Below are 22,604 nucleotides of genomic sequence, written 5' to 3' on the forward strand. Positions count from 1 at the left end.
TGTGTCCATCCAGTTGTTATGTCTCTATCATTCCAAGAGATGGCGTGTCACAAACATTTGTAGTAACAAAATCTTTGGAGTGGTTTGAATGTAAGGCAGAAACACATTAGTTTCCATTTTTAAACAATAATATAGCAGTGTGGACAGTGTTGTTCTCACGACTGATAATGCATATCTTGCCTGTGGTTTGTCACATTTTGTATTTTTGGTACTTGAAGTGCTTGTTAGATGCAATTAAGATGTCTTGTTTAATGAAGTGTGATTTTTTTTTTGACTAACAATATCCTGACATACAGACAAATAAAAACGAAACAATAAGTTCCTATCTCTCCTCATAATCCATCATAAAAATATAACATTGTTACTGTTTTAGGGTGCACCGGGATTCCAAGGTCCAAGGGGTACTCCTGGTGAGACTGGAAATACTGGAACTTCAGTAGGTATCATCCAGAACAATTCATTAAACTGCAGAATTACTATGTGATATACACTGAACTTTATAAATAATTAGGCCCTTGACTCTATCTATCTATCTATCTATCTATCTATCTATCTATCTATCTATCTATCTTATAATATACTGCTTATTTATGCTGTATATATTTTACAAGTATGCGCTTCTAAATCTATAAAATGGTATATAATGTTGTAGTGAATTTATGTGTTTCTTTAATTTTTTTGTTCCAGTGAATTCATTTTAATGGTTTTTCTATTCTGTTTCTATTTCTATTTAATGGTTTTATTGTTTTTTTTTTCACATGTAGTTTTCATTTCCATTTTTATTTTGTAAGTTTTTCAATATTTTGTACTGTACTCAATTTCTTTTTCTTGCATTTGTATTTTACCACAACACCTAATTTGGAAGCCACTATTTTCTATGGCTTCTGGTTTAATCTTGGTCACCACCCTGACGTGATTGTGATCATCTAGGTCAGTGACATCAGATTCCCTTTAAGTTTAAATATGGCGGCTATCTGCAGATTCTGTATCCCTGGGTGGATTAAACTTTGTTAAAGAGTACATTTGGCAGTTAGTTTGACTCAAAGAGATTATTGCTAGGTTTCACTTTGGTTCTGAATAATTCTTGGTTTTCAACTTACACTTTTGTTTTACCCATTAATAAATGTTGTTGTCTCTATGATTTTGATCCTACTGGTTTGACATCATTTCCCTCTGCCCAGTTTCTCATTCTGCTCTTTGATATTCCTCTCCCAGTCTTTCTTTATGATTTTCTTTCAGTATGCTGCTGTTGCTGGAGTATGGGAATTTCCCCTTGGGATTAATAAAGTATCTATCTATCTATCTATCTATCTATCTATCTATCTATCTATCTATCTATCTATCTATCTATCTATCTATCTTTGACACTCACAATAATCCTTGAGCTGCTTTAGTGTGCACAAACACACACACACACACACACACACATATATATATATATATATATATATATATATATATATATATATATATATATATATATATATATATATATATATATATATATATATATATATATATATGGGGCAGCACGGTGGCGCAGTGGTAGCGCTGCTGCCTCGCGGTTAGGAGACCCGGGGTCGCTTCCCAGGTCCTCCCTGCGTGGAGTTTGCATGTTCTCCCGTGTCTGCGTGGGTTTCCTCCGGTGCTCGGTTTCCTCCCACAATCCAAAGACATGCAGGTTAGGTGGATTGGCGATTCTAAATTGGCCCTAGTGTGTGCTTGGTGTTTGTGTGTGTCCTGCGGTGGGTTGGCACCCTGCCCTGGATTGGTTCCTGCCTTGTGCCCTGTGTTGGCTGGGATTGGCTCCAGCAGACCCCCGTGACCCTGTATTCGGATTCAGCGGGTTAGAAAATGGATGGATGGATGGATATATATATATATATATATCTCACTAGGTGTCTATAATTATGTATTACGCGGAAGAGGAGGAGAAGAAAATGTTACCAACAGCGCCCCCTCTCACCCCGGTGGGCTGTCACATACCTCAACTGAGCCTGTGAAGAGATCCACTGATGCACACGCGTGACACCATCTATTCATTTTTTTTAACAGCTGTTTTCCCACACAGGGTGACAAAGAATTAGCATTGGACTCAAAGTAGGAACCAACTCAAGACAGACAGACCACAATCTTATTGCAGGGCCACCTCAGACTAAGTCATGATAGTCCAGTTTTTGGACTGTCAATTTACCCAGCATGCAAGTCTTCATGATTTGAGTGTAAATTCGAGAACTGAAAGAGGTTTCAGGCTGACACAGGGAGAACATGAAAGTTCCACTTATCTGCAATGGCTGAGTCAGGAATCAAACCTGCATCTCTGGAGCAGTAAAACAACAACAGTAAACAATCCAACCATGCCACCAATAGACTGGCATTCAGAAGTACAACTGTGCAGTTTACAAATAAATCTGATTTCAAGTGAACGCAACATTTTTAATAATTCGTAAACAGCAGAATGAGTATGGATTTAGATGTTTCTACAACATTTGTAAACCCTAATAAGACTAATATCTATTTTTGCATTCCTAACCTTCTAGGGCTCACCAGGAGACACCGGAAATGCGGGACCTCGAGGTGATATTGGCCTACAAGGAGCTAAGGTGCAGGTTTTAAGTTTCTCCTTTTTACTTCAAAGATATTGTACTCTGTGTTTTAGAATGCAGTCTTTTAACATGCAAAAGTGGTGAATACAGAATTTCTGGGCAGCATCGCCATCTTAGTTAGCATTTTATGTTGGAAAATGAGTGTGTATTTTGTAATTTATTAAATGTATCAATTAATTTCCCCTTGGGATTAATAAATTTTATCTAATCTAACCAATCCATTTAAAATAGTTTCTGTAGGATGCTGTCTGTAATATAAGCTTCTTTAAGAATATATTATTATTATTATCCTTCTATATAAAAGCGGTCGGGATTGTCCTTCCGTCCCGTGAGTGCTACGCAGGCACAGAGTTTCACACACGCCCCATCCATTTTGCAATGCACGATGGGATTTGTAGTTTCGTTTTTCCAGGTAAAAGATGATTTTCTACTCCAGACTGTGCGATATCTTCTTCTTTCTTACTATATAAAAGCGGTCGGGATTGTCCTTCCGTCCCGTGAGTGGAAAGCGTAGCGGTATTCTGCTTATCACATACTTACTACTTGCAGCTTATGCGGTACGAAGCGACATGATGTGAGCAGAGTTCTGGTGCTCTCATCCTTCCCTTGCTTTTGTGCGCGATGCGCTGGAAAAATAGACACAATTATGTCTCTGGAAATAATTCATGTTGATGGAGTACAAATGCCTCACCGCGTAGTAAATATCAGGGGGGTTCAAAAGGGCGACCTCAATATAGAAAAAAAGTTAAAATTTCATCACAAAAATAACACAAACTACAAGTATTAAAGTAACACCGCTCAAATGCAATATAACCAAATTAATGAGTTTGTATTAAATATCAAATTGATCTACATATTGAATTGCCTTAAGAAGTGGTCAACTTAAAAGTCGGTCGCCTTAAAAGGCGGGTCAGCCTAATTATTACTCTTTGGTGATGGACGGGTTGACAGACGAGATTAGACAGGAGTCCCTGTGGACTGTGATGTTTGCTGATGACATTGTGATCTGTAGCGATAGTAGGGAGCATGTTGAGGAGACCTTGGAGTGGTGGAGATGCTCTAGAGAGGAGAGGAATGAAGGTTGGCAGGAACAAGACAGAATACATGTGTGTGAATGAGAGGAAGGTCAGTGGAATGGTGAGGATGAGGGAGTAGAGTTGGCGAACGTGGGTTAGTTTAAATACTTGGGATCAACAGTACAGAGTAATGGGGTTTGTGGAAGAGAGGTGAAGAAGAGAGTGCAGGCAGGGTGGAGAAGAGTGTCAGGAGTGATTTGTATCAGCAAGAGTGTAAGGGGAGGTCTACAGGACGGTAGTGAGACCAGCTATGTTATACGGGCTGGAGACGGTGGCACTGACCAGAAAGCAGGAGACAGAGCTGGAGGTGGCAGAGTTAAAGATGCTAAGATTTGCATTGGGTGTGACGAGGATGGATAGGATTAGAAATGAGAACAATAGAGGGTCAGCTCAGGTTGGAAGGTTGGGAGACAAAGTCAGAGAGGCGAGATTACGTTGGTTTGGACATGTGCAGAGGAGAGATGCTGGGTATATTGGGAGAAAGATGCTAAGGATAGAACTACCAGAGAAGAGGAAAAGAGGAAGGTCTAAGAGGATGTTTATGGATGTGCTGAGAGAGGACATGCAGGTGATGAGGGTGACAGAACAAGATGACGAGGACTGGAAGATATGGAACAAGATGATCTGCTGTGGCAACCCCTACAGGAGCAGCTGAAAGAAGATTATAATTTTTATTGTTATTATTACCAGTAACGGCGCACTGCATGATACATGCACTGAATACACTTGACTTGGCCATTCTCAGTCTTCATCCTCTTTCACTGTCTCTGATTATCATTCGTTTGCTCAGAGGTTGATGCGCTTGCTGCTTCCTGAGCAGCTCTTCTTTTCTCCACCCTGGTGGCCTGCTGCTTCTCTTCTTTTGTCGGCATCTTTTCACTGATTAAGTCACTGTTTTAGTTTTCAATTACTTAGTATGTTTTCTTTCATTTTTCACTTAAGCTGGCACTTAAGTCTTCAATCTGCCTCAAGAATGATTTAAGATATGAAGAGGTAGAAGAGTGTTGTACCGTGTTAGCCATAGATTGATACAGGAAAAAGTCGGGTGAAATGACAACTTTTATTGTCTAACTAAATAGATTGCAAATGCAAGCTTTCGAGGCAGCTAAGTCCACTTCATCAGGCAAGGTGTAACAAAGAAAATGAAAAATACTCTTGCTTATATTGGGACAGCAAAGTGATTTTTTTCTTTCATCTTAACAACCTTTTTGTTCAAATGTTAGCAAAATGAATACACCTGAGATGAATTAACCCTGAAAGAAGGGAACAATGAACTAATAAAATGTAGAGATAGGATAACCATTACTAGAGAAAGTCCTGTAAGGTAGAGGTAGAGGAAGAGACAGCGAAGGTGGTAGGGATGAGAACGGTGCCCATACACATGATTCTACAATAAAGTAAAATAAAAATAAAAAGAGGAATAACCTTGGAGGTCATTAATCACCCTGAAAGCGGATAGCAGACATCACGTAGTATATGTGTACCAAATTTCAGGTCAATTGGTCAAACGGTTTACGAGCTACAGGTGATTTAAAATCCTGGACAGACAAACGAACAGCCACGGTAGCGTATTATAGAAGAAGATTATTCTACCCACTCCGTGCCATTTGTACAGCGCGGCTGCAGAGTTCAAACAACTTGGCACATCTATATAAAAACGACAAAGGTGAGCTTTCATGAAGACTTTTACTGGACGTACCTCATCGTAAACTGAAATATTTACAAAGGAAACATGAAGGTATTTACAGGTGTACAACCAAAGACAATAAATAAGAAGTAATGATTTACAAAGCAGTACATAGCAGACAGTTTACATCAAACAATAAAGCTTTAAGATATAAGACACTTACAAGGTGAGTGATTTCCAGGGTCGGATTGTGGCAAGAGATGTGCACGGGCAGAGATTCAGATTGCTGTGTACCACAACTAACCCGACTCGGGGGTTTATATGCCTTAAAGATATTCTTTGGATGTGACCAAAACAAGAAATAAAGGGGTGCCTACATGAGGCACAAAGGGTGCATTGTATTTAAATGTTCATTATGGGGCCTACGTGTTTTACGTGTGCTTCATGGACATTTACAACACCTCTGTGACTGTGGGACATGACTGACAGGTGTGTTAATAAATGACAAGACAAAGGGGGATCACAGCTCAACAAATAACCGTAACAGTGAACAGCATGTGGGGCAGAACAATTATTATGATTATGATTTTATTGCTTTGCGCCCTCCCCCACCATAACCTATCGTCTACGAGGAGGAGCGAAAGCTTCAGATTCGCCGAAATAAATCCTGGATCTCCAGTTTTCGACAGATCTTAATGTTTTAGGGTCCTCCGCTACTGAAAATATCGATATATCGATGAAGTGTGCATGTCTGTCTGTGTGTTACTAGAGCTAAAAGAGCTGGACGAATAAATGCCAAACTGGAAACTTGAGCCCGTTATGAGACGACAATGTGCTGATTAGTTTTTTCGAGCCAAATCGTGCAAGAGAAAGAGGCACTCTAGGGGAACCCTCAAATACCATAATTCTGCAATTAATTACGAATTTTTCTCATCAATCGCTCTCGTATTTTATGATCAGAAAAATCAGCATCAGAGCAGTAAATAATTATTGAAATGTTAGAGAATAGTTCGGGTAACTTGGTTCCTAGGGTGCAAGCCTACTGATGTTCACGTTTGAATTTGAATTATTATTGTTATTATTATTATATATTTTCTTTATATAGCACCTTTCCCATGCTCAAGGTGCTTATTGACTTAATACTGTGATTTTTAAAGAGTGTAGGAAAAAATTGAAAAGATCAGTGATATCAATTACATTTTTATTTAATTAACAAAACTTTTTTGGATAGCTTATTATATACATATAAAAATTGTGTAAAGATTTTTTTTTAATTCATTAATTGACCTGTAGCGAAATAAGACAAATCGAAGAACTACTCAGTTTTTGACTTCTCAGGTCTATGTAACGAACACTTCTCTTCACTTAACTTTCTTTGTAAAGGGTGATAAAGGCAAAGACGGCTACAGCTACGCGGGTACAAGAGGAATACAGGTAAGGGAGTCAAGCTTTGCTACTGCCATTTGCAATCAGTAATTGTATAAGCAGAAACAAAGAATGCTTTATAAGAATTTCAATTCAGATCTGCTCTGGTTTGAATAGGATGCAGTTCTGCATGTCTTGCTGATTTGGAATTGTTAAAGTCAAAATATATTAAAACTAAGATGTTACTGTAGACCTTTTCCGGTAGAAGTATATTTATGATGTGCTTTTTTAATATACTAGGGAGACCGAGGAGATCCTGGATTCCAAGGACTGCAGGTACTTTAATAATTTTGTTGCTTTTGTTCCTAGAGTTCCAAAGTCCATCTGAAGATGTAGCCAAGCTTGTTAATGGCAGCTGTAGTCACCTTTATATCTGGTAATCATTGAAAGCATCTTATGGCATAAAGGGACTAAGAGTACAACATGCAGGGCGTTCACACTCATACATACTACTGCCGTATGAACATCTACTGGGCCGATTGAAGGTCACAAATTGCCATGTTATAACATAAGAACATTTACCGTATATACTCATGTTTAAGTTCTCCTGTGTATAAGTCGGGACTTGAATTTACTGTATAATTTCCGGTATTTTATAATGTCGGCTCGTATAAGAAACCTCACGCTATTGGTCCAAGAGATTATGATATGCTAACGCCCACCTGAGAGAGTAACCACGGAGCACATGGCCATTTTTTTCTATGTTAAGTGTCTACGTGACCACACGGTAATACCCGAACTACTCTGAGGCTAGGTATCTGCACTGGCAATCGAATCCCATAAATGCCAAAAGGGGACTCTGCTCTGTTGGGCCCTTAAGCAAGGCCCATAACCTGCAAATGCTGAGTGCTGTGAGTAGAGAGAAAAGCGCTATATAAATGCAAAGAATTATTAAAGAATTATTATTCCGAAGCAACGTTTGCACTGATTTGTGTTTTTTGTATCTCACACCCTCATACACCTTTATTGTAAGAGCATAAGAGAAAATATGAAGCTGGTTTTAAATTAAACGTCGTTGAAGGAGAATTGGTAACTGCACTGCTGCAACAAAATTTGATGTGTCTGAGAAACTGGTGCGAGATTGGAGGAAGCAAGAAGATGTAAAAAACAAAAAAAATTAAGTGTCGTATTTTTGAACGGGCGTATAAGTCGGGGTCTAATTTTATGATCAGGTTTCAAGACCCAACTTATACCCGAGTATATACAGTAAAAAACATGAGAGGAGATCATTCAGTTCATCAAAACATGCAAGTCTTTTGGATGTTAGAATAAAAGAGATATCTAGGAAAAAGCCCTTGTGGACACATGGAGAACATGCAAATACCATCTAACACCGTTGAGCCGGTGTTTGAAAGAAAAGGAAATAAATCTGAGGCAACCTATGTTGATTAAAAAGTCATTAATAGTTTCATTTTTTTTCAGGGTCCCAGGGGTCATTTTGGAGAGAAAGGAACACCAGGACCCAAAGGGAGCAAAGGATTAGCGGTCAGTGGAAGGGGGGGAATCTGTAGGGTACATAACAGCATTTGAGGTGAATAAAAATAATTACAATAATCCGAACTTTAGAGCACTACTAGAGACTCTGAGTGTTACTGTCTTGTAGAAGTAAAGGGGCACGTCATCTTACACCCTTATTTACCATTACGTTATGATTGGACCCACAGCTGGAGGTTGACATTTGAAGACATCATGGCTGAAATAAAAGTCCTCAGTAGCTTTACAGCAGAGTTACAGGAAAAACTGAGCAGCCATCAATGAAAGAAAAAGGCCTCAGGAGCTAATAATATAACGGTAACAAAAAGAGGCATCAGCATCACCAATAATGAGCAAAAAAAAGGGGAAATATAATGAAATCATCCGTCTTTATCTTAGACGTCCACAATAAACTAGAGCAGGTCATCCATAAGGATCCATGAGCATCTAATGTGGAGAAATCAGTCAGTAGGTGGCTTCACAAGCCTGGATATTATTGGACAAAAAAACTCACACAGTGACTAACCTCCTCTGTGCGTTGATGAAAGACACAACAAGAACGCATCTCTAAAAACTGAAGGAACCCGAATCCATTCACAATCCAATCCACATTCACTATCCTACCTCCTGGAGTCAAGTTAGGGTTCAGCCTAAATCTGAAAGTCATCGTCTGTCAAAATACGGCACTGGAAAGTGAAGACTTTGCTTCCTGAACACTTTTGTGTTTATCTTAAGGATTTTGGCCAGTATGGTCGAGTAAAAAGACTGCAAGACCCAAGAATAAATGTTTGGAGGCCAATCGGTCATCTCTATTTAATCCAACAGTGGAAAATTAAAGGAAAAATGTCTGCTAAGGGAGTAAAGATAACAGAAAAGTCCAAGACGAAAAGAAACATTGTCAGGCTAGGTATTTTGTTTTCTTTTCTCCTACAGATAGGAGCTCCATCCTGTGGTGCGTTCTGTTCAAAAAAGAAACACCTCCTTGTGATGACTACTGGATTTATAGGTGTGGGACTGGAAGGGGCGGAGTCAATTGTCCTCACTGGGAGTCTTCTGTGTGCTGCAGAGGAAACGGAAGAGGAGAAGGTTAATGCCAGCGCCCCCTCTCGACCTGGGGTGGTAGTACACACCACAGATAAGCCTGGAGAGTAATCGTGACACATCACAAAATCCACCTTTACATTTCACAGTCATCTACCATTATATTTCCATCATCGCCTATTTTTGTGATTTCCTCTCATGTAATAAGTATACATATACAGTACAACAACTACCACTGGGTCATCAGTGGTGACCTAAGAGTGGTGGCACTGCTACCAGGAATGAAGCTCAGATATATCAAGTCCTAGTGTTTCAATTAGCCATGCTAAAGAGTATCATTACATTAAAAAGAACCGATCAGTCCATAAGCATTGGGTTGCAGGTACCAGATGTCGTGACTCGGGAGTCCCAAAAGCACTTCAAAGGTTGCCCTCTAGTGGGGGTGAAATACCATCAAAACCCCGAATAGGCGCAAAGGGGCTTGAAAATCTTTATAAAAATAAAAAGTATGTTTTATCAAAGTGCTAAGCAGAGGGGGCTGGGCGGTCTCATGGTCTGGAACCCCTGCAGATTTTATTTTTTATCTCTGAAGTTTTTTTTTTGTTTTTTTTTGTCTTTTCTTTCCTCCCTGGCCATCGGACCTTACTCTTATTCTATGTTAATTAGTGTTGTCTTATTTTAATTCTGACTTTGTCTTTTTTTTCTCTTTTCTTCATCATGTAAAGCACTTTTTTGTATGAAAATGTGCTATATAAAAAAATGTTGTTGTTGTTGTAAGCAATACATGAAGCTCCTATGAGCACAAAGGAATTGCTACTGACATAGTCCCAATACAGGACCCAAAGGTGTAATCAAAAAACAGAGCGCAAGTTCAAAAAATGCGGAAAACACAAAATAGCAGCAATAGCAGAAAGCCCAGAAGATGTGACACACTCCACTCCTTAGTGTGTCCAAGATGAACTGCCAGGATCAATGGAAGGCCCGCCCATAAACAGGGTGGCTGACCATTCCTGTGTGTGATTGGCAGGTGGCCCCACCACTTGGGGAACCACCCACAAAACACATGGGACATAGTTGAGGTCTGTTTCTGTTACAAATAGAAAAATGTACATAATAAATAAAAGAAACATAAATACAAATAAATGGCCTAAAATGAGACAATACAGCCTGAAACATGACAGCAGAAAAGTGGGGCACATGGACTAAAGAAGATAGTTTCATGAAAGCAATGAACAAGGAATGTGAAGAATTTTGATATTTCGGACAGATGTTTCCACAGTTAACTGAGGCAAAGATTAAGAAAGGCATTTTTGATGGCTAATAAATCAGACAAGCCATAAATGACAAGCGGTTCCAAGATCTGCAACTGGGAAAGCACATGGAAAGAATTTAAGGATGTTGTTGAATAAACTACGTTCAGCTGGGTACTTTCATATGTAGCCTTGTGACCACCAGAAATGAGAAGAGCAAAAATTTTTGGTGTAATCTGAAAGAAATAACATGACAATGTGAAATAGGCAGAATAAGCTTTAATCTATTTTAAGTTAAAAAAAAAATTGATGTTAACGTTAAAAAAGGTTTCAATGTTTTGTTGTAAATATCTAGGGACATCCGGGCCCAGAAGGTGTTCCAGGAGAGAGGGGACCAAGAGGCAGTCCAGGCAAACGGGTAGGCCTCATTGACCCCTTAGGTCTAAGATGGCACTTCATAGTTTCAGAACGGTAATACTGTGACTTTAGAAGATGTGGCATATAAAGAGTGATTGGCATTTATGAGCTGGAGAGCTAAACCTCCAAGATGATCCCACATCCTAATATATTTTATCATATTAGTAGCTGTGCTACCCATCTAAGATGGATTAAAATCTGTTCTAAGTAATTAATGTAGGCCTCAGCATATTCGGCATTAATGTTTGCAGAAAGTATTTTATACTCCATGTAGTAATGAAATGCACTTCATTTTTTAATCCAACAGATGGCGCATTACTAACATTACCACTGCTTTTATGAATCCTAAACCAAATGGCATATAGGCCAGGATGGATACACAGACACACATACAGACAAATGTACTTTTATGAAGGTGGATAATTTAAGTTGTTAATAAATTTAAGAACATTTGGTAATATTTACCAATAGTGAATTTGATTATTTTTGCATGAAAGGGAAGCAATCCGTTCCAAACGCTAGTTTTGTGGGATGCAGATTACTTTCTCATAACTAATAAGTTACACCGCAAGGAGCAGATCTTAACTAAGTAGTCATCTCCACATGATTTTGGTTTTCAAACCATCATTCCTCTCAAATGCCTGAGTTCCAGGGAACTAGCGAAGTCACTTACCTGAATTTCCAGATGTCAAACCTCAGAAACCTTACAAGTCTGAGTCTCAGGTTGCAGCCCTCTTAGGCAGTAAACTCGCATTCATTTGTGGCCAGCTCAACAACTTGGAGTTCCCCTAAGCTGCTACACTATAAGCCTGGACTCTTTAGATTTGGCCCACTTTCAGGCATAGTTTCAAAGTAGTAGCTCTGATAAAATTGGGTTCCCAGTTTGCAACCTGGTTCTCTGGTAGACACCCAATGATAAACCAGAATTCACCAGTAATTGTTCACTCTTAAGTCTGGTAGAAGGTCACGTCGATCAATGACTTCCAGTGTGGTAGCTCACCTACTAACTCTTATTCATAGTTAGCAGGCCTCATGCATCCAAGTTCCAGAGCAGTAAATTACTAGCAAGCCCTCTCTTGGCCCACTCATAATCTCTGGGCCGTGTATAGCAGTTCTGTCACAAGCGTGGACGCTTTGGTACTAACTCCCCCTCGTGCCTCTTTTACAAGCAGCAGCACTTTTTAAATCTGGGTTCCCATATGGCAGTCCACATACAAGTCGTGTTCACCGTTCGAAGACCCTTCATAAACATGGACTCACATAGATCTGCTCGCTGGTACATTAGCTGCCAGGCACCTCTGTAATACATGGATTCTTTGGAAGTTTGAAATCTGAAAGCTCGGATTTCTGGGATTAGAGCCCACTCACAAACTGGGATTCACAGGTGGTGGCCCACATGAATCTGGGATCCTGAGCTACAGTCCAATAATAAATCCAGTTCCATAGTTTCTGACCAATCACAAAGTAGGACTGACTTTTATGTTTATGTGAAACTTTTAGTGTTTTCTTACATTTTTGAAATACAATACATAATATGTTGTAATAAAGATAAAAATACTCTGCTATCGCTTATAGGGCCCTCCTGGAATTCGGGGTGCTCCGGGAATAACTGTAAGTTACTTTAACTGCTTGGCAAATATCTTAAATGGTGAGGTGGCGGATTCACTGCATTACCGGCTAATGCCTTTGCTCATTGTTTCCAGGACTGCAACATCATGAGTTACGTGAGAGAGACATGTGGCTGCTGTGGTAAGATTACGTCAGGAAGTTAACTAACGTCTTTCTTTCTGAACATTCATTAATTCTATTGTAAAAACTGGCTTTTTTTTTTACAACTCTGACAGCAAATCCTTGGTTAGTGTAACCAGTTGGGGGTGCCACTGAGCCCCAAACCCCATACCCAATAATATCCAATAAAGTCACATTTCCACATAATGGATTCTTTAATTAACAAAATAATGAAATACCACCCAAAAACTGGACAAACAAGTACACTTCTTCCTCCTTCCTCCTCCAGTTGAGTGTCACCCACTACCTCCCGACTCTGAGGAGGTAAGGCAGCAGGCTCCTTTTATACTGGACCTGGAAGAGCTTCTGTTGACGCAGCATGACCTGTGGGGAGCCTCTATGCCTCGTCACTGTTCAGGGAGTCCACTCCTACAAGTATTTGGGGGTCCACATCAATGACAGCTTGGACTGGTCTTGTAACACAGAGGTACTATAGAAGAAAGGTCAGAGTAGACTCTTCCTCCTCAGGTGACTGCACTCCTTTAATGTGGCCAGTGACCTCCTTCACATCTTCTATAACTCTGTGATGGCCAGTGTGGCGTGATGGGCTGGTAACTTCACTTCAAGGGAGGACCACTGAATCAACAAGCTAATTAAAAGGGCAGACCCAGTTATGGGATGAACTCTGGACCCCCAGATGTTAGTGGCAAAGGAGAGAACTAAAACTAAACTGAGTGCCATTATGAACAAAGCTGCACATCCTCTCACTAACACACCAACATTGAGAACATTCAGACAAGAAATCATTCAGCAAAAGCAAATCAAGAAATGAGAGAACAACAACAGTGTGTGGCGCTGCGCTGTGACTGGGACTACCAAGTTAGAAATTTTCTTTCTTTTTGTTTTGTAATTTTTAGTCATTCTGGTGTGTGTGACTATATATTTATATATCTGCTTATGTATTTATTTATGTAAAGAGCTTTTATAAAAGGCCAAATTTCCCCCTGGGGATAAATAAAGATCTATCTATCTATTTATCTATCTATCTATCTATCTATCTATCTATCTATCTATCTATCTATCTATCTATCTATCTATCTATCTATCTATCTATCTATTATATAGTGCCTTTCTATCTATCTATCCATCTAACTACTTACCTGTATTTATCTACTATATAGAGCCTTTCACATCTATGTATCTATGTCTACAGGGTGGGCCATTTATATGGATACACCTTAATAAAATGGGAATGGTTGGTGATATTAACTTCCTGTTTGTGGCACATTAGTTAGTATATGTGAGGGGGGAAACTTTTCAAGATGGGTGGTGACCATGGTGGCCATTTGGAAGTCGGCCATTTTGGATCCAACTTTTGTTTTTTCAATAGGAAGAGGGTCATGTGACACATCAAACTTATTGGGAATTTCACAAGAAAAACAATAGTGTGCTTGGTTTTAATGTAACCAACCATTCCCATTTTATTAAGGTGTATCCATATAAATGGCCCACCCTGTACATAGGATTTTAATGCTAAATGATATTATAACAGATGAGCACATTGCCTGTTAGTAATATAAATGGTGACATATTGACAGTTTTGGTTAAACACAGTGGGTAACTTGTATCTTCTTTTTTCCCAGAATGCCAGAGGGAGTGCCCACCTTTAGATGTTGTGTTTGTGATTGACAGCTCCGAGAGCGTCGGAAGGACCAACTTCACGCTTGCTAAATATTTTGTCATAAATATTGCAAGCAGATTAGGAAAGATGGCCAGAAACACATCAGATCCAAGTGGTAAGGTTTATTTTGGTTTTATTTAGGGAAAATGGAAAAGTTTGACTTTTAATTGCACATGAAATGCTTCAGTTATAAAAATGAACATATTTATTTTGTAAACGATGATGTCACTGATGAAACGTGATATATTAAGATGTGATTCTGAAAGGAAGGCTGCAGAAGTTATAATAAAGTACTTCACACTTAACACTCCATTCTGACTTGTAGCCCACCACAGGAACATTTTTCAGGAACTGGGAGCTTTTCAGAAAGTCAGAAACTCTGGTAGCATTCCCACCACAGGCCAACTCTCAGCCATTTGTAGCTTCCTACTTACCTGTATGGTGCCTTGAAATGGGGGGGACTACGTAGACAAAGTGTTGTTATTTCTACACGGTGAGACACGAAATGTATGAAAATCCCCTTAAATGAAAGTCTACACGGTGTCTCAATTGTTTGATTTGTAATTGTAACCTGTGGAGCAGAGGGGTAATTCAAGTAAAAATGTGTCTTTGTCCCAAACATTATGGAGGGTGCTGTAAATCAATGGCTACACTCCCTGGCCCTGCAGAACCAGATGCTCTGTATGTCACAAGGAGAAGTCTGCCTTTCTTATGAGACCAGAAAAGCTGATGAAGATAAGGAAATTCTGCTTGATATTGAAGTCCCCTTTCATCAGATAAAGCACCAGTGATTTTTTCTTTTATTATTTTAATTTTGCCTCAAGGTTCCCGGCTTGGAGTCGTTCAGTACAGCCATGAAGGAGCCGTTCAGTCAATCCGATTTGACGACAGCGAAATTACCTCCGTGTCCTCCTTTGTGGCAAAAGTGAAAGGCTTGCAGTGGATAGCAGGAGGAACATGGACACCATCAGCCTTGAGATACACATATGAAGAGCTCATCCTCCCCAGCAGACGAGCCAGCACTAAAGTGTTAGCCATCGTCATAACAGACGGCCGCTATGATCCAAAAGACCCCAGCAACCTAGAAGCCTTGTGCCAAAACGTGGAGGTTTACGCGATTGGGATAGGGGACGACTTGCACAACGAAGCAGAGCAGGCATCTTTGAGAAGAATTGCATGCAACCGTGAAGACAGATTTGAGGTGCTCAGTGTTTACGCCCAGCTGGCCGCCGAGGAGTTTCAGGAGACAATCGAAAAGATTGTCTGTCCAGGTCAGCTCTCCCAAATGACGATCCCTGGCAATTTTAAGGTTTGTCGTGGAAGCCTGGCTCTGATTATTCATACGTGATGTCACTTTTGTTTTTGTGTTTCCAGAGCCAACAGTCACCTGCCCGGAGCTAAAGTGTGCACCAGGTAAGAAGGCCAGAGGAGGTAAATGTGTACACAAAACTCTTCATTTTTTTTAAGGTACAAACCCCAAATCAGTAAAAAAAAAAGTTGAGACAGTATGGGGAATGCAATGAATTTGACACGGGGGTCTTCTGGAGCCAATCCCAGCCAACACAGGGTACAAGGCAAGAACAAACCCCGGGCAGGGCGCTAGCCCACCGAACCCTAAATGAGTTTATACAATGCCTTACAAAAAGCATTCCTTGCCTGGATGTTTTCACAGTTTTATTATTTCATAACATTGAATCCCAGTAGATTTAGTTTGGCTTTTTTGACACTGATCAACAGAAAAAGACCTTTTAATGTCAATGTGAAAACGGATCTCTGCAACGTGATCCAAATTAATTACAAATATGAAACACACCATTACTGATCAGTGACAACATTTGTGACTTTCTTTTCCACTGTAGCTTGTCACTCCTTCAAAGTTATCACAGATTGGTGCTTTATATTTTTAATTAACTTAGACCACTTTACAGGGATCAGTTTTCACTTTGACATTAGAAAGTCTTTTTCTGTTGATCAGTGTCAAAAAGCCAAATTCAATCCACTGGTGATTCAATGTCCTACAAAAATAAGATGTGAAGACTTCCCAGTGGGCTGAATACATTTTATCAACACTGTATTTATCCTCTGCCACCCACTCATCTGCAAAATCTCCTGATTCCAATATCTACCAACTTTGAATATCATGGTGGCTTTTCTTCTAAATACATACAGTATATACTTTTAACAACACGCATCTTAGACATGATGCCATTATGAGCCTGAAATTGTTAAATTCTTTTCAGCCCAGAGATGAATGGGTAATTAACAGTGGACTGTACCTAAGGCAGCGTTTCTCAACCTTTAAGTATTTGTGACCTGAGTTTTCATAACAGTTTTAATCGCGCCCCCCTAATGTTTTTTTTGAAAGGAGCCCACTAATAGCAACTTTTTAAATTAATGGTATATCATAGATGCATATTTTATTATACCTACTTAACTTTTATCGACATTTATCTAACTCTATCTTTATTTTTCTAGTATCAGAATGTAGTTTAAGTTAATTTGTTTTGGTTTCAATACATGTATTATTCATATTTTCGATTCTTGTTTTCTTTTTTTCACATCTTCGCGCCCCACAGGTTGAGAACCACTGACCGAAGATAATAATAAAGCATCTGTATTAACACAAGAGTGAGAAAATGAATTATTAAATGCTCCACTATCCTTCTTCAGGCACTATATAATCACAATAGCAGAATTGTTGAACTCTTTTGTTTTGCATCTTGTAACTATTGGTTTTATTCAGGGCCAGATTAAGACGAAATTGGGCCTGATGCTGCAGCGCAAAAAAAGCCTATTTTTTCTCGGCATTGGTGCGTTCGACGCTCACCGTACATGCGCACTCAGACCGAACGAGGATGCAACCAGCCAGCCTTTACTGAACATGAATAATAATAACGACGTAGTATCGTAACAACTCGAGATTAACATCAAACTATGTAACATCAACATTCAATAGCAATTGTCTGAAAAGTGCACTTAATGCAGAAAACCTAACAATGAATTACAGAAAATGTTGCAATTCCCTTACGAAATAGAGTAAGAAAAAATTAATTTGCAGAGACATTGGGTCAAAGTGACTCAGTTCAGGCTCTTGAGGGTAAAAAACTGTCCACGATTTAAATTTCATAATATACCAGAATCCTGTCGAGGATTTAAAAAATTCTAAACATCCATTCCGGGCCCGCGGGCTGGCTTTTAGTTTTACCTTTACAGATAACCATTTAAATAGCCATCGATTTTTACTGTACAACTAAATTTCAAGGTGAAAATTTTACTACGTGGCACTTACCGAACAATAATTAAGTGGCAAAAATCCCCAAGATATTGCAAAAACGCAGCTAAATTACTAAGTAAACTGTTTAACGTAACATTGATAGCATTAACTTTAAATCTTCGGCTAACAATAAACACAGCGACGTTATAGTTACGTCACAGCGCAAAGAACAATAATAACTGTATAATAAGTAACGCTGTGTCTAGGCGTCCGAAAGTTGGACTCCAAATTTCATTCTAAGAATTATTTTGAGGTTAATATAACAAAGGAAAACTGTTCAGCATCCGGAAAATTCTCGTCTTTTTTCATCTGGGCCTATTTCAGGAATGCTGCAGCATCAATAGCACCCATCTTAATCCGGGCCTGTTTTTATTTATTTATTGAGCACACAACTAGAAGTTGACCAAAGTGCTCTACATTGAATAAAAGGTAACGGTATGAAATTTAATCCAGATAGATAGTTGTTAAAAAGAAAACATAAAGAAAACATTCATGAACACACATAAACCAACACACAAACCTAAATCGCTTATATTAAGGTATGTAAAATAAAAATGCATATAAGATGAACACAGTATAAATAATATTATTAGCAGGATATAACCACTCAAACTCATAAGCTAAAAAGCAAGTGAATAAAAGTGCTTTTTTTTACCAGAAATCTTAAAACTATGAAGTGTGGGAAATAGAGACAGAAAATTGTTTTACAGTCAAGTTTTATGCGACAATGAAATGCCAAGAAGATGAGGTAAAGAGTGAGAGAGAGAACAACATTATCAGTCCGTACAGAATGTATCTCACAAAGATCGTGCAAAGTAATAACGACATGGCACTACAATTGTTCTTAACCCCATTTTTCTACCATAGATGTTCAGGTTGCTCCGCTTGTGCTGCGACCCGTGGACCTTCTCTTCTTTGTGGATGGCTCAGAGCGCACCGGAGAGGAAAACTTTTCCACGCTTCTCCGTTTCATCCACCGGCTCTCTCAAGAAATACGCCTGGCGCAAAAAGATGATGACGACAAAGGAGCGCGAATTGCCATCCTGCAGTTCGGAGGTGAAACTGAGCAGGACGTACTTCTTGATCTGTCCTACAATGTCAGTCGCATAGAGTCTTTAATATCTAGGGCTGTATATCGTGACTCTTCCTCCTACCTGGGAAGTGCAATACTTTATGCCACTGACAGGATGATAAGAAATCGCAACGGGAAATTAAAAGGGTTACGGAAAAATGCTGAAATATCTTTTGTCTTTTTGACGGACGGTGTAACCAATTTTAAAAATCTCCAGGAGGCTGCCAACTCAATGAGAAATGCAAATGTTGTTCCCCTTGCAATCGCTGTTGGTTCAAATATTGATAAGGAGGTGTTATTGAACCTCGTCCTTAACGAACGATCATCACTGTTTCACTTAAAGGACTATAAAGATTTGGTTTCTGGAAATTTTATTAGGAGTATTGCTGCTTACTTAGGCTGAGTTTTTGGTTATCTTGTATTTAGTTTCCTGCATGTGCTGCGAGATGTAAAAGGTGTATTAAGCATTGAGTTGTACGGATAATCTAATTTTATTTTTATAGTACTGTAGTTGCAATTCTTTTGTGATTTTGTAAAAACGTAATCAACCTCCAACAATCCAATTTTTATAAACGCTTTATCTTTCATTTTTGGTAGAGTGGCTGTAATTCATGTCAGAAAGTGAATGTTATACCAATAGTATTAGTTAAAAAAATCAAAATGTGAAAGTTTCGATATTCTATTCATTACAATATGATACACACCTATCAGTTTACAAATGTAATTATTTCAACAATTGACATTTCTTTCGCTGTGATCTACAATCTTCTATTGAGTAAATGGACCACTAATATCATGCAATATCCAGATGAATATGTAGTACATTCTCTTCAGCAAATCTGATTTTGAGCTACACAGCATCCCGATGAAGTACAACTTGACAGCTCTCGCCATGACGTCACCACAAGTGACATGTCAGCTGCTCCTCTGCAGTTTCTATTGGTCCAAGTCTGCGCTCCTCCCAGGGGTGCCGCACAGAACTCTGGGCCCCATACATAAGCAGTCTCTTCGATCCCCTTCCTCTCGAAAACAAACTTTATTCCAGGCTTCAAGGTCTTCCCGTTCCCACAATGACACCCATGCAGACACTTGTCACACACACGTCAAAAAACGGGCTAATTTACTCTCACACATGCTTTACCAGGTTTGTTTTAATTGGCCTGCATTCTATGTATTATTGCATGTACAAATAATGTCATCAAGAAAAACTTTCTAAAATCTTTTACCACAATAAAAATGTTATTTACACTTCGCCTCTTCCATATACAAGATAAGCCAGTCTTCCTAAAACAGAAGGTTAGCCATTTACATTCTCTTATTTCAAGACACAAATCACCAATTGGACTCCATTTGCTTTAAGAGCACACTGCCTCTGCCATCTCATGGATTACAATTGGACAATTGTTTTCAAAAGTTGTGCTTCTGAAAACTTTTGGCGATTGTGATAGACAAGCTGAATACGAATATAATTTCAGTTTGACTATATCAAGTACAGCTTTTATTGAATTTAGTATGTTTAGTCACCTAAGATTGCTGACACATTGCATTAGTTCAACTAAGCTAAAAATGTTTTGCTGCTGATTTTGGTTTGTACCCAGCATATGATGCTTCTCGTTTCAGTGTCCAACTTGTGGATTCCACTTGCCATGGAATGGCTTCCCCATTCACTATTGTTGTTCTTCCCTGAAAATCTTGGTGCAGTCAGTGAAGTCCGTGACCACCAGGGGGCACACCAGCTCCCCAAAGCTGACACAAACAGGTGTGGATACAAGTTCAGCACAACATACAAGGCCTTATTTCAGTGGGAAACGCTTCCCAAATGGTTTCCCTCCAGTGAAGCACCAAGCACAGTACTATATGCATAATAAGCGCACTTTTCTTCTCTCTCTCTGTCTCCTTCCACCTCCACTCCTCCTTCAGTAGGCTTTGCCCTCCACCTCCTAACTTTGGCTCCTAGAATGAAAGCAGCAGGGAGTAATTAGCATGGCCTGGAAGCACTTCTGTTAGAAGGTGGAAGCTCAACATAGTACTGCTCTCCAGACCCCAGAGCAGCCCCTGGCGTCACCCACAGAACCCAACAGGGCTGAGCCAACAAACCCCAAGTCCCGTGATGCCCTGCAGGAATCCTTGATGCTGTTGCAACTCAGAGGTGCTCCCATTTATTGATGGCCCTGTGCATGCCTTCTCCCCATGTCCTTGCCAACTGAAGGTGTCCTGGCCAGGCCAGACTTCTGGCCATCCCTCACAAGTCCGAGTGTGAATGCAGAAAATGAATCTTTAGTAGTGACATGTTGCACTTCATGGTTTTGTGTGCTTGAAGCTTGTTGTCAAGCAGCAAAATGTGCTTTGGTGCCCTGTAGTTGCCAAGGAAATTCTCAACAATATTCTTGAATGCCTTCCATGCACTTACAGTACCTCTGTCCCCAATGGCAGTTTATCAGACTGCTTGTCTTTGCGGATTTACCTGATTTGTGAACCAAAAATGGCTTTCCTTAATGTTGACATTTGTTATTTGTGGAAACGTCTATCTCAAATATTGAAATCCGTCACCTTCCTTGTTCATTGCCTTCATGAAGTTTTTCACTAGGCTAAGTTTTACAGGGAGAGGATGCAAAAATATCCTCGTTGGATCAATGAGTGGTTTTTGCTTTGTGCCCTCCCCCACCATAACTTTGTCTATGGGGGAGGAGGCAAATGCTTTAGAATCATCAAAAATGTCGGTGTCTGGTTTTTGACAGATCTCGATGTTTTAGGGTCCCCTGATATCGAAAACATCGACATCTTGATGATTGGTGTGTGTCACAGTTTCTTGAGGATGGCCAAGAGCTAAAACAGCTGGACAGAAAGATACCAAACTTTAAACTTAAGCCCGTTATGTCGATGTGCTGATTAGTTTATGAACCAAATCATGCCAGAGAAAGAGGCACTCTGTGGGAACCTTCAAATACCATCATTCTGCAATTGATTATGAATTTTCTTGTTAATTGCTATCATAATGACGTATTTTATGATCAGAAAAAGTAGCATCAAAGTGGTAAATAATTACTAAAATGTTATTGAGGAGTTTGGGTAAGTTGGTTCTAGGGTGCAAAGCCTACTGACACTCACATCCAAATTTTTTTTGCCCTGGGGCCAAACGCTTAGGGCAAGTTGTTTATAAAGTAATGAGATGTTTAGTACAGCTGCCCCTTTCACAAATGAAGCAAAGAGACTTGGTTTATCCAAGCTGTATCCCTAGTAGCAATGCTACTACTGTCAGATCACCACAGATGTAAGTACAACAACTACAACGGGAACAATTGTATAGTTGTGACATGAAAGGAAATTACAAAGATAGGCAACTGCAATAAAATGGAATGTGACAGAAAAATTTAAAGGTGATTTTTTTGTGTGTGTTTAGGAGGCCAAAATGTATACAATACACACCTAAGTGTTCAGGAAGCAAAATCTTTGTTGTAAAATGTTATCACTTAAAATGTATCCTGAAGACTTTTATAGTATCAGTCAGCTACAGCACCCTGAAAGAGCAGTGTTAAAACTGTTAAACTGCAAGAAAGACATCATTGATGCCATTATACCAGAGATAACTAACGCAATTCCACTGAAACAACCAACTTGCCACACATACTCCGTTTTTTTATTCTTCACTTGTAATTCATTAACTGCTTAAGGTCACTGGGAAGTGCAACACCTGCTGCTATTGTAACTGCAAAAGTGATTTAACTTTTTAAAAGATTTTCTAGCAAGGAATTGGACATCCTAGGGACATTTTCAAGCATTCAGAGTGTAGTAGCATCCTGTATTCAAGCCTAGGAAGTAAAATTAAAAAAATATATACAGTTAGGTCTATAAATATTTGGACAGAAACAACTTTTTTCTAATTTCGGTTCTGTACATAACCACAATGAATTTTAAATGAAACAACTCAGATGCA

General features: G+C 39.3%; 1 protein-coding gene across 1 annotated transcript in view; it reads left to right on the forward strand.

Moving 5' to 3' along the window:
• Nucleotides 1–19,375, forward strand: part of LOC120515992 (collagen alpha-2(VI) chain-like) — a 50,366-nt gene extending 30,991 nt beyond the window's left edge. Inside the window, exons 18-29 of the mRNA XM_039737405.1 lie at nt 374–436; nt 2,541–2,603; nt 6,693–6,743; nt 6,975–7,010; nt 8,157–8,219; nt 10,854–10,916; nt 12,491–12,526; nt 12,619–12,664; nt 14,287–14,439; nt 15,149–15,595; nt 15,699–15,737; nt 18,466–19,375. Of these exons, the coding sequence (XP_039593339.1) occupies nt 374–436; nt 2,541–2,603; nt 6,693–6,743; nt 6,975–7,010; nt 8,157–8,219; nt 10,854–10,916; nt 12,491–12,526; nt 12,619–12,664; nt 14,287–14,439; nt 15,149–15,595; nt 15,699–15,737; nt 18,466–19,073 (1,668 nt within the window). The 3' untranslated portion in view covers nt 19,074–19,375. The remainder of the gene's footprint in view (nt 1–373; nt 437–2,540; nt 2,604–6,692; nt 6,744–6,974; nt 7,011–8,156; nt 8,220–10,853; nt 10,917–12,490; nt 12,527–12,618; nt 12,665–14,286; nt 14,440–15,148; nt 15,596–15,698; nt 15,738–18,465) is intronic.
• Nucleotides 19,376–22,604: the final 3,229 nt, after the last annotated feature.

Source organism: Polypterus senegalus, chromosome 15 (assembly GCF_016835505.1).
Source record: "Polypterus senegalus isolate Bchr_013 chromosome 15, ASM1683550v1, whole genome shotgun sequence".
Taxonomy (NCBI): Eukaryota; Metazoa; Chordata; class Cladistia; order Polypteriformes; family Polypteridae; genus Polypterus; species Polypterus senegalus.